The sequence below is a fragment of the Protopterus annectens genome, chromosome 9.part0 (genome assembly GCF_019279795.1).
Source record: "Protopterus annectens isolate FY-2018-M chromosome 9.part0, PAN1.0, whole genome shotgun sequence".
In the NCBI taxonomy this organism is placed as follows: domain Eukaryota; kingdom Metazoa; phylum Chordata; order Ceratodontiformes; family Protopteridae; genus Protopterus; species Protopterus annectens.
Genome location: NC_056743.1, coordinates 203,801,511 through 203,814,535, shown reverse-complemented (window position 1 = coordinate 203,814,535; position 13,025 = coordinate 203,801,511). Strand labels below are relative to the sequence as shown.

Sequence of the window (13,025 nt, the reverse complement as noted above, 5' to 3'; positions counted from 1 at the left end):
AGGTAGACAAGAGGAAGAACTGCAAGGCCTGCAGCGCTGGCAACACTTAGCAATGATGGAGTTTATCACCCATTTGTAGTGGCTGCTTTGGTTTTCACCTTTCATCACGCAGTGAAATTCATACAGAGCTGGGGAATAGGTGGTGTGTGTGTGAGTCTGCATATTTCCTCCCCCTGACCAAACAGCCGAAGGAAATTTGCAGGCAGTCTAGTGGTACACCAGTCTGACAGATCAGAAAATGTACTCACTAACAACTGACTCTTGACAGTGGGGGTATTGTTGGGATAATAGGGATTCCTGAGCAGGAACAAAAAGGCTACAGGGCTCTTGCCTAGCTTGAGGAAGCCTGATTCAGGCCATCATAACGCAAATGTCTCATGTGGGTGCAGAGAACAGAGACAAATGGCAGTTTCCCTCTGATGGGGTGATGGTGTGGAGTGGAACTGAATAGTGCGAGTGTAATAAAAATGTTTGGATACAAAAGGAGGAATCCATCCTTCTAAACTTGGTAGGCAAAGCCATTGTATGCATCACGCAAAAACAAGCAACCCCCCCAGCACTTGACCTAGACAACTTTAGGAATTCGACAAAGCAGGCAGTATTAAGACAGGAAATAGTTATTGCCTGTAGAAAGCCTTCATAGAACAGATCATGTCAGACAACATACTGGTAAGGTACCAGAAAAGAAAAGATACTGAAAGAACTAAACTGCAGAAGGGTTATAAAACCTACAAAGATAGAAGTTTAATAAAACAAATGAACACAGTAATTAGGACTGCTCATAGGGACCCATGTGATATAATAGAAGAAAACAGGATATATTACTGTGCATCTAAATTAATAACTGATAAAGGTCTACCACAAGAACACAGGGTAGTGAGGGAAAGGAAGGGGAGAAATCGAAAACCATCATGGAAATATCGAATAGAGAAAACTATAAAGCAGTTAAGTCAAGAAGTGTCACTGTTAGAAGATTATAGAAGAGGGAACAGATAAACAAAAATACTAAGAAAAATAGATGTGACAAAAGCAATGTGCAGCATTAGAACAGACCAGGATCTATCATGCACGATTGCAAATAAACAAAAAATGTCACCACAGGCGGAAAGACTTAGAAAATACGAAAATAAATATAAAGGAAAAGGACAAAATAAGCAATTTACTGATGATCCAAAAAAGTTTAATTTAGACTTGGGAAATAAGGTAACAGGAATTGAAAGACCGCCAAAAAAAGAAGAAAAAGATACATTTTGCAACTGTATCTATGAAGATCCTGTGGAACATAAAGATGCTAAATTGAGAGAAGTTAAAGAAAAAGAGGTTCAAAGTTGCAGGATATGAAATGGGATGAAGTAACAGCCAAAGAGATTGAAACAAAGTTAAGAAAAGCCTCTAAATGGAAAACCCCAGGCCCAGATGCAGTCCCCAATTTTTGGCTGAAAGTATTAATATCTTTGCACAAAGATTTAGCCATGAGTAAGAACTATTTATATGCACACCTCGAACAGACACCAACCTGGTTAACAGAAAAAACAATGCTCCTGCTTAAGAGTGAACCTGTAAGCTACCCTAAAACTTATAGACCAATAACTTGCCTTCCGACGACGTATAAACTATACACAGGAATTAATGCTGACAGTTTATATGCATTTAGAAGAAAACTCAATTATGCCAGTAGAACAAAAGGGCAAAAAAGAAAGTCCTATGGAACATTGGATCATTTGTTGTTAAATAAAGTCATAGTGGAGAACTATAAAAAGGGGAAGAATCTAAATATGGTACGGACTGACTACAAAAAAGTATATGATAGTATCCCACATTCATGGTAAGAGAGTGCTTAAAAATTGTATAAGATAAACCCTACACCGATCCACTATATTAGTGACCATGAAACAGTGGCAGACCACTTTGGAATTGAGCCATGATAAAGGACAAATCATTATCCCGGGGATAAAAATTCAAAGGGTCCAGGGTGACTCTCTGTCACCACTGCTATTCTGCCTTGCCCTTAACCCATTAAGCTGTCTACTTAACAGCTTAGGCCATGGTTACAATTTGGCTCCTAAAAAACAACATAGTGTAAAGACTTATCTTCTCTTTGTCGACAATTTAAAACTGTGTAACTTATCAGATGAGGAACTGAAAACACAACTGCAAGTTGTCAAAACTTTTTCAGCTGATGTAAGAATGTCATTTGGTCTTGATAAATGTGCAAAAGCAACCTTTAAAGTAGGAAAACTGCAACGTCAGGAATACATCAGTTTGGGACAAGAATATGACAAAAGAACTTGAGCAAGAGGGAGTATATAAATACTTGGGAATTGATGAAGGATCAACAATAAAACACGAACAAATGCGAATAAAACTTAAGAATATTTCGGAATACTTAAATTAATCCTGATAACAGCACTGACATCTAGGAACAAAATTTAAGCTATAAACCAATTTGCTCTTCCTGTCCTAACTTACAGTTTTGGAGTGATTGACTGACCCTAAAATGTGTTGGAAAGATTAGATAGGAAAACAAGAAGGATGCTTCATGCTCACCAAATGATTCATAAAAATCAGTGCATACCAAGATTATATATTCCCCGCTCTGAAGGAGGGATGGGCCTTCTTGAAATTGATCATATGTATAGATCTGCACTCGTGGAACTCCACACACAGCTGATGACCTCACAAAACACAAATGTAGTGAAAGTTTTGAAACATGAAGAGAATAAATCTAAGATGACTCAAACCAGAAGTGGATAAAAATCAGACAGCAACTGAATGTGCCAAAAAACAAAATAATACAAGGTAAAAGACCAGATGAGAAGGCAAAATGTGGAAAAAGCATAAATAGTTGCAAGCATAAAAAACTTCTTGAAGAACCTTATGTTGAACAGGAATGGTTAAGGAGAGGTGAATTCAAACCAAATTTATATTGGCAGCCCAAGACAGTGGGCTGCGCACAAATTGGTTTACAAAGTCCAATGAACATGCGGGAGAAACAGGCAAATGTAGGTTTTTGTAAAATCGAATTGGAAACCGTTGCACACCTCATTGCTGGTTGCGATATACTAATGGCAGAAGGATTGTATACTGAAAGGCATAATAATGTGGCAAGACTGCTGCACTGGGGATTGTGCAAACATTATGGTATTGAAGTGGCTGAAAAATATTGGAAACATGAGCTACAAAGCATCACAGAAAATGAAGAACTCTATATCACATGGGATCACCCATTACCAACAGTTCAAAACAGATGCTAGAAAAGCAGATACAGTAGTCCAGGAAAAGAAGACAAGAGTAGCACTGCTCATTGAAATCTCCACAGCCAGTGACTACAGTGTCTTGGGTACAGAGAGACACAAAGTCATAAAATATCAGGATTTTCAGGCAGAAACAAGAGCGATGTGGAAGAAAGATACCCAGACAGTTCCAATAGTAGTAGGTGCAATGGGTCTTATAAAAAAGAATCTACAATCATATTTAGATATGCTACCAACCCATGTAACCCCGTACGAACTGCAGGAGGTGTCATTACTGGGAATGCTGCAGGTGCTGCAAAGAGCACTTTTGGCTGACATCAAAGATGGAAACAATACTAATTTCATGAACTTTAATCGTACTTTGACTTACGAATGGGGTCTATTCCCATCATGGTATTAGAAACTCAAATGATTTGGAGAAATTAAAAAAAAAAAGAGAAGTAAGTACTAGAGTGAGCATAAGATAAGCATCAATCACTTTTTAGATGAATTTGTGACACCTCTTGAAGGAAAGGAAAAACAAACAAATACCCAATGAACTCAAAACTGAGTTCTCCTAGCATTATTCATACCCATGATATCAACCAGACCTAAACCTAACAGAGTGGTTAAAAAAAGATTCATTAACACCACTTTCAGCTGGAAACACTACATGTGACTGGACGCAAAGCAGCAAATTCAATGTGAAAACACAAGTCACTTTGTCTCACTGCTCACCCATTCAAAAGTTTAGTCACTGTGAGAAAGGGTAACATGGTTTTGACTGTTTTAAAAAAGGGCACAATACTTTAAAGATAGGCTATGTTAATGGAATAAACATTACAAAATTCACTACATGCATTCTAGCGAGAAGATCCTTACAGAGTATCGACTGGAACATTTGATGTCTCACACTGACTGGTCCAAAGTACAAGGTAGTAGGACCACAGAAGACGGGATGCTTGTTGCACAGTGTCCTGCTGCAGTTGAAACAATTGCTCACTGCCTCCTGGAAACGCCTGTAAACCAAAATTAAGAAGTTAATATAGTAGAACACAAGTCACAATCAATAAACTACATCCAAACACACACAGAAGACAGAGTGACAATTCAAGATTAGGAATTTAGTTGCTAATCTATCAACACCTGGATCAGTGTCAAGTAGGAAGATAAAGACCTAAACTAAAACACAATGTGCTACAGGACCTGTCTCGTTAACTACTGTAAACTGCATACCTACCATTCCCAAAGTAAATTTTAAGTTTCACTTGGTCCAAGCATACTGATAAGTAGCAAAGGGATCTAATAGCATGCAACAACCTGGGGTGTGTGTGTGTGTGTGTGTGTGTGTGTACAATTGCATGCTTACTTCCTAAATGAATTACAGAAAGGCACTGTCTCAAATTTAAAACACCATCTAAATTGCATAGCAGAGTCCTACATCTATAACTTGTATTCTACTTCCTACATGTGCCCTCCACTGGTGACAAAGGCACACAAACATATTACACAGGAGAAACCCTTCAAAACAAACTAAATATGCATTTTATCAACCAAATTGGAACAAATCAAATCGAGCGACAAAGATGTGACAGATAATGTGGAGCATATCTGCATTTTATATGGCCTTGACAAGAAGCAATGTAACCTCTACACAGACCACAAATCCAGATATTTTGAGGCAATCTCAGAGAGTAAAGTTGTTTTCAGGTAGAACCACTCTCTTGCTTGTAGGGTATTTCCTAGTGTGGGCTATCTGACTGGTACTGAGGGGTACTTCCTTTTACTCTCAAAATACACTTCCTTACATCAGTGGCACAGGTCTACCCGTGAACAGGTGGGATACACCAGTTTTCCTCCAAGTAGCAGTGACAGAAATTATCAGAGAAAAGGCAACCATTTCCACTAAGCAGTAATCCAGGAAACATCAGAAATAAAGTGGTGCTGACAGACCCCAACAATAGGGAAAGGACATCTGTCTTGCAAAGTGAGATGCCCATCAAACCCCTCTTTGATCACGGACCTCAGTCAGCAGGATCATCTTGGGAGAGAATGAGTACTTAACTATTTTCTTTCAAAAGCAAGACATTTTGTTTGTTTACTGAGTAAGTGATCAGGTGTGTTGGCCTTTTTTAGCAACACCATTGCTCAAAGACCAAAAAAAAAAAAATTACAAAATTTATAATGTTGAGAAACAGCATTTGAATGGCATTAAAATGGGATGACAAAGATGGACATTCAAGACAGAAAACGTCATCTCCAAGCATGTGAGATCACTATTAAGTTAGAAGCATACACCATAGTTTTGATTAAAAGCTGTAACATGTACAGCGTCACTATGCAACAGCCACTGCATGCAGCAACTGTGTACATTCTTTGTTCAATGCAGAAACCTTAGTTTTACAGTTAATCACTCATGACAACAGGTGAAGCAGGCTTCATGCATGAGGTGCTCATTGAGAAATTCTTTAAAGGCCTTTAATGTGTGGTGTCTTATCAATAGGCAGGTGATTCTAAATGGCTGGACAATCCGCAGAAGGCTCTTTCATCCATAGCTGATGTGTAGTGTAAATGTGCCGGAGTCAGGCTACCATTTTGGCTGCTTCTGTAAGCACAGCTGTGATGAAGAAAAGGTAGTTTCACCCTCAGTGGATGGCAGCAGCCTAATATTAAAATTGTGAAAAGTAAGCCTTATTAAGAAGTGACAGCTGCTTGCTATCCTGTAATAAACTGCAGTGGTGATACTAGACAGGATTTGTCAGTAGTAGAACCTACAAATGTCTTTAGCTACTTGTAAACTGGGTACTGTAGGAGGAATGTAATGCTAGCAACAATAATCTGCATTCAAAACTGGGACGCAGAACATTTCTTGCTATACAGGAATGAGTAGATAACGAATGGTGGTGTGTAATTCTGTAGCACAGCCAGTTGTGAAATAATGCTGTCAGTCATTCTGCCTGTATGAGCAATGAAGTTATAAAGGGGCATCAATTGCAGTTCTGAGGTATTTTTGTTCAGTAACATTAGGGATGACACAGCCCTGTATACATTAAGAGGAAGAAAGGCAGCTAATTTCTGAGCAGTGGTAAAGACCATTATGCTGGTTTTCTTCAGATTAAAAAGCAATCTGTCAGAAAAGGGCCATTCACAAAGATTAGTGAAGTTAATTTGCAGTTTTAGTTGCAGGTCAGAATGTGATTGGCTTGATTCAATGAGAACCCCACTATAAGCATACATTACAATATTAAGGACAGGCAGTTCCAAAGGAAGACCATTAACTAAGAGTGAGAATAGCCTGGCACCTAATACTGAATACCTTAGAGAACATCTGCATTAAGAATTCTGTCCTCAAACACATTTTACTGTACTTGTGGAAGGCTCTGTCCAGGAGACAGACAATGTTGTCACCATAGTTTAAGTTACAAAGCTTGAGCAGTATAAACTCAAATTGATTTAAAAGCTCCTGTCATATCAGAGTCTAGCAGAGATAAGACCTTCATTCATACTGCAACAGATGGGGTCTACTGCTGTGATTAGAGCTCTTTGGGTGCTGAAAGCAATACAAAAAAAAACTGTTGATATAACAAGTTCTTACTCAAAGTTTTGATGTCAAGCAAAGTCAGTTTCATCTGAAAAAGGGAAAATCACCCAAACAGGATATGAACAGGAGGGAAATTGGGATTTGATGGGCAGTAATGCACATTACTTTTGTTCTTAGGAGAGGACTGTTTACACTCCTCCGCCTTCATGCCTCCCTTATTCTATTCCACCCCTCCCTGCCTTCTTTTCTAGAACTGTTTTGTTAACAGTACTCTGCCCTAGATGTCTGACAACAACATGGACACAAGTTAGAAGGGGTAACTTACGGAATGGTGGTGTGGAGGGTGAAAAAAAGTTTCTCTAACTGCATTGCTTTTTTCTTTTCTACCAAATGTCTAAATATCTTGGTAAGGAATGTCAAACTGTAGGGCTTCACCCAGATGAGCACTGAGGAACTGCGCCTCTTCATACCCTCAAGGGGAGTTTGACATTTCTGATGTGCACTCCTCCTGAAAATGGGGCTTGCAGCTGTTTGTCAACATCACACCCACATTTAACTGCAAGTATGTCTACTTTTTAAGGTACTTTGGGTCATTTTAAGAATGTCTTCCCTTTAATGTTTTATTTGAATGCCCTTGCTGATATCATTTTGCCTTCGGGGGCAAAAAAAAAAAAAAAAAAAAAAAAAAGCTTTGGTAAGCAGTTATATGGGTCTGGGGAATTAATGGCTCCTACTCCAAGGGTGGAAAAGTAAACACTTTTTCCCAAAAAGTCAAGTACTCTGCTTTCCTTATGACCACAGATGATGCCTATTTATGGTGCCATTTTAGATCCATGTTCTGTGTCCTCTTAAAGATCAGAATCTTCTACTACAGCCTAATACAGGCACTCCCAATCACCTTGAATTCTATAAAAAATGTCATTTTTTTTTAGCTCAATGGCTTGTAATCTGGCTCTAACAAGGTATTTTGCTAGGCATCTCTGAAAGCCTGAATGAATCAAAGGATAGCACTAGAAACATATTACACCAAGCTCAGCAGTTTTAAGTTTCTCTCTTCTGGAAGCCTGACATACATGAACCCCAATCCCTAAAAATGTTCCTGCAAGAAGAGTCGACTGTCAAAAGAAGACACCTTCCAGTGAAGGCTGTGTAATTCAACAGAATGCATCTCTCATTGAGTATGCCAGATCTTCATCTGCCATATCAGAGGCAGACAGCCCTTCTACTGAAGGGTCTATATTTTTATTGGGGAACCGTGCCAGGAGTAAAAGGTACAGATGTTTGGGGGCAGGCAGCCCACTGATAATTCACCACATTTTTTGGAAACTATTACTAGCTAAAATAATGTGGAGCAGCCACTGGTAGGGCAGATATCCAATAGTTATTGGCGAGAGGACCACATGTACTAGAATGGGAGAAATAAAATATGTACCTGCCTTCCTAGAATATTCTCTTAAAACAGGAATGTCCTGAGGAGTACAAAAAAGCGTCAATAACTGGGAAGCCTTTACATCAGTAAAGAAAAAAGTATGCCTCACTGGGATCAACATCGTTAGTATTACAAGAGACTGGTAGGGTCTCCATGGTCACCCACTGCTTGCCCAAACACTCCTTTAACACAGTTCTATAGATGTTCAGTTTCTCTTTTTTTTTAATCTTTGTTCATGTAAGGTTTCCCACTAAAGGAAGGATAAACACAGTGTAGTCCACTGTGAGAAGTTTCTTGTATAGCAAGAATCACTTGAAGTGCTGCATGGAACAAAACAAAATCTTTATAAGATTTGTAGTGCTCACATGTGGCCTACCTTCTTCATTGTACAATCATCTGCAACGGATGCAAATCTCACAGGTATGATGAGCAGTTTAAGACCCAAAAACTTAGTGTGGCAAAAGAGTAAACTCTCTTGCTATCATATCCAATGGCATAGACACCTTGAGTGGAGGGAAAGGTGGCCGAATGTTGTCTCTAGGCCTGCAGCTGGAGCAAACAGATCAGGCTACAATCAGTTTGAGTATCTGCTCATGGGATTAATCGACTTAATCAAAGGCTGAGAGAGTGATTTACTTCTTGGGGGGCAAGAAGGGCAAGATCTGGGTGCATATATGACATTCTCAACGACTAGCGTTACAGGGATAGGACCTAATAAGTCTACCCCCTTTCCTAGGTACCCCGAAACATTTCATGGGGAAGGAATGAGTGCCACAGACCTGACCACAGAGAACATTCTGAGCCTCATGGTCTCATTACAGTGTGGAAGGGGGAGGGGTGAGGCTCTGTATTATGTACGTTGAGTCATTATCCATACTGGTCACAGAGATAAGTGCCTGCACGTCCTAGCACTCTTCACAGCAAACACAGGGGGATATAGTGTGTCCTGCCCTACCAACAGCTGCAGGGACAATCTTGTATATTGATAAAAAAAATGAGGGGCAAGCATCCATGACTACACGAAACAGATCCAGTGGTCATCAACACATCTGTCAAAGATGGTATATGGACATGAAAGGCCTGCACCAGGCTCTGCAATGGCATTAGGCCATGTTCCCAAATGATGAGTCCCGGCAATTTGGTCCTTGGTGTGATAAGAGTTCCCATCAGATCGCAGTCCTTGACCTTCAGTACACATAACCTGTGGCTAGGTAACTAAATATCAGGCTCTGGGATAAAACCTGCCAACAGGGGAACAACAGTTCCTTAACTACATATAGGTGGCATCTACATCCTAAAGCCTGCAGTGGATCTACTTAAGGTCCCTCACTTTACTTAGAAAAAAAGGAGATGTGAACTCAAGCTGTTGCTGTCAAGTACAAGCTCAACATTTATGCAGACCAAACAGATATTCACGTATCTAACGACAATCTGTTCAAATATCACTCACAGCTTCTAAGTACTTCTGACTGGGATCCAGCAGAGACCCAAGGTTGCACGTTGGACCCATCCACCACTTCTGTCATGAAAAGCTATCAACTACTGCCATCCTGCTGGCAGAAGTTAAGCTAACAGTATCTCCTTACAGGTAGGCAAGGCTGAACCACTAACATTTAGCATGTTTCATATCATGTTTCTCGATCAAAGACAGCAACAATGAAAATCTTAATCCATAAACTGGAGGTCACAAACTATCTTAAGTCTTTTTTGGCAGAAAATACAAGAACTTACAGGAAAAAGATGAAGATGAGAAGGAAGAAATTCTGATGAATGACAAAGATGAACCAAACTACTAACTCTCTAAGGAGGATACTCAGAGTTAAATTTTGATGTACAGGACAAACTTTTTAGAAAACGCTAAGGTCTGGGATGGGAAAGAAGCATACTATTCCATTTACAACCAAGAACAGGTAGAAGCAAAATCCATAAGGAATAACTTTTGTATCTGAATTACAAAGTCTAAGTTTCTTGGTGGAAAAGGACTAGCACTTAAATCTGAAATTTTTCTTTGGGAAAGAGTGAAGAGCTTTAAAACTGAGAACTGCTCCAAATACAAAGCCACAACAGCAATTCTTGACGACTATCAAGAATACTGCTGCCAACACATTAGTGCTGTTTCCCTGGGTGACTTATTTAGCACCACTTACTATTTGGTGCCCTGACCTGTAAGGCAGCTGCTTATTCTTATGGGCTGACGAAATCTAGATAAAAAAATATCCACTGTGGAGTCAAAAGATTCTCAGCCACAGTGAGGGTCTGCTGTTTCTCCTGTAGGTCAATGACAGAGTCTTATGAGGTTTTCCAAAACTGGACTTCCTGTGTGATATAGAATGGCCTGACAGTGTGTCAACCAAAGTCACAGCAGGCTCAGCTATACCATCCTTCATAGAAACATGCCTGACCTAGCTAACCTCACGATACCAGTGTAGTACTCAAGTGACAGCAAGCGGAGTGGTATCTCAAAGCGCAAGTTGTAAACACAATCCTAAGCATTCTTTTCCAAGTACATTATCCACCAAGGAGGACTGGAATCTTTACAGGTAAGAAATAGCTGATGGTGTTAAACACTGACATGTAAAAAAAGAAGTTATATACTCACCATAACGTTCCATCTGAGTAGTTCTACTTTTGTCTTCAACCTGTGGGAATACAAATCCACATCGGATCCGAGCCGGCAACTTTACTAGCATCTGCTCAGAGTTCCTCCCCTTACCCATAACACACCTCCACTACCTTCCACCCCCCAAATCGAGTTTGCTCAACCTTACACTGATAACCTGACCTGAAAAAATACTTGTGACCTATAACTGCAGCCCGTAGGCTGTTCATATGCCAAGGTCCATGGGAAGGAGGGAGGAACAGATGAAGACAAATGAAGTACAACTACTCAGATGGAGCATTATGGTGAGTACATAACTTCTTTATCTGAAGTACTTTACTTCATTTGGTCTTCAACCTGTGGGACAGAGTCCCCCAGCTACTAAACTCCTGGGAGGCCCTTATGACAGGATATTCCGGAGCACCGCAGAACCAAAGGATGCTCTCCTTCTGGAAGTCAAATCCAATTTGTAATGAGAAATAAACGTAAGGGATGAGGACCAAGTAGCTGCAGAACAAATATCATCCAAAGACGCTCTAGACCAAAAGACCTCAGATGTAGCCATGGACCTAGTGAAATGAGCTTTCACCTGACCTGGAGGAGACGTGCCTCTGTCCTTATAGACCTGAAGGATGCATGAAGAAATCCATCTAGCAATAGTGACCCTGGAGGTAGGTTTTCCCAAAAAGGGTTTATAGAAAGATACAAACACTTGATCAGATTTAAGGAAATTTTTTGTCCTGTGTAAATAGAATCGTAACTGTCTATGAACATCCAACAGGTGGAGTTTGTATTCCATCTTGTTAGAAATGTCAGGAAAGAAACAGGCAAATTAATGGTCTGATTGATACTGACTGATGATGCCACCTTAGAAGAAAGGATGGATTGGTTCGAAGGGAAACCCTGTCTTTGTGAAAAATCATGTAAGGAACTTTGATGGACAAGGCCTGTAATTCTGGAACCCTTTTGGCAGAGGTAATTGCCATCAGAAAAGCTGTTTTCCAAGTTAAATATTTCAGATCTACTGTTGCAGCATGCTTGAAAGGCGGAGTTGTCAAAGCTTGAAGAATTGCAGTAAGGTCCCATGGGGGAACAGGATATTTGACCAGGGAGTGGAACAAAAAGGTGCCTTTAATAAAGGCTTTACACAGTCTGGAGGAGGCAAAAGAGGCAGAATTCTCGCCCACATGAAAATGAGAGGTGGCAGCCAAGTGAACTTGACAGTAGAAGAACCTGCTCCGTGTTGAAAAGTATCAGCTAGAAAGTCAAGAATAGTGGAAATAGGAGCCGTGAAGGGGTCTAAACTCCTTTGAGAGGCCCAAAAGGAAAAACTTCTCCACTTGTTGCAATAAACCTTCCTGGTTGAAGACTTATGAGCAGCCACCAAAACAGATCTAACTGAGGACAGTCCAGGAGTCCTAGCAATCACGGGAACTGGGGCAGCCAAGCTGTGAGCTTCAAACTGTCCAGATTCGGATGAGGCACCCCAGAAGGGTGTGAAATCAGATCCTGAATGGGATCCAGGATCCAAGGCGGAGCCAGAAGGTGAGACCAAAGGAAGGGAAACCATACCCGATGAGGCCAAAACAGGGCAATGAGGATCACTTTGCTCCCCAGTCGACAAGCTTTCTGTAGAAACCTCAGAATAAGAGGTACTGGCTGGTAAGCATACAGAAGACCGGGAGGCCAAGCATGAACTAGAGCATCTCTGGGGGACTCCCCTGGCAGGGGGTTCAGAGCAAAAAACCTCACTGCACTTTGCGTTGGAAGGAGATGCGAAGAGATCGCAGTGAGGTTGACCCCGATCACGGAAGATCTGTTCTGCTACTGAAAGATTCAGAGACCACTCGTAAGGCGTCAGAATAGTCCGACAGCCTGTCCCCTAGGATGTTGGACCGTCCCAGAATGTGTGTTGTGATGAGAAAGCGACCGGTGGAAATCGCCTATTCCCACACTCTTATCGCCTCACGACAAAGGGGGTAAGATCTGATCCCTCCCTGTTTGTTGTTATACCAGACCACTGACATTTTGTCTGACTGAAGTGCAATCGTTCCCAGAGGAAGAAAGGCATGAAGAGCCTGCAACGCTAGAAGGACCACCCTCATCTCTAGGACATTTGTGTGCAAGCTGGTCTCTACAATGGACCACAGGCCTTGGACTGTCCTGACCGAACAATGCACCCCCCCCCCCACCAGAGTTGGGAGGCATCCGTGGTCACTGTGG

The 13,025-nt window shown here is 40.9% G+C and overlaps 1 protein-coding gene across 1 annotated transcript in view; it reads right to left on the bottom strand.

Moving 5' to 3' along the window:
- Positions 1–13,025, bottom strand: part of NUP160 (nucleoporin 160) — a 1,498,284-nt gene that overhangs the window by 630,140 nt on the left and 855,119 nt on the right. The window contains exon 20 of the mRNA XM_044082750.1: positions 4,116–4,252. Within this exon, the coding sequence (XP_043938685.1) occupies positions 4,116–4,252 (137 nt within the window). The remainder of the gene's footprint in view (positions 1–4,115; positions 4,253–13,025) is intronic.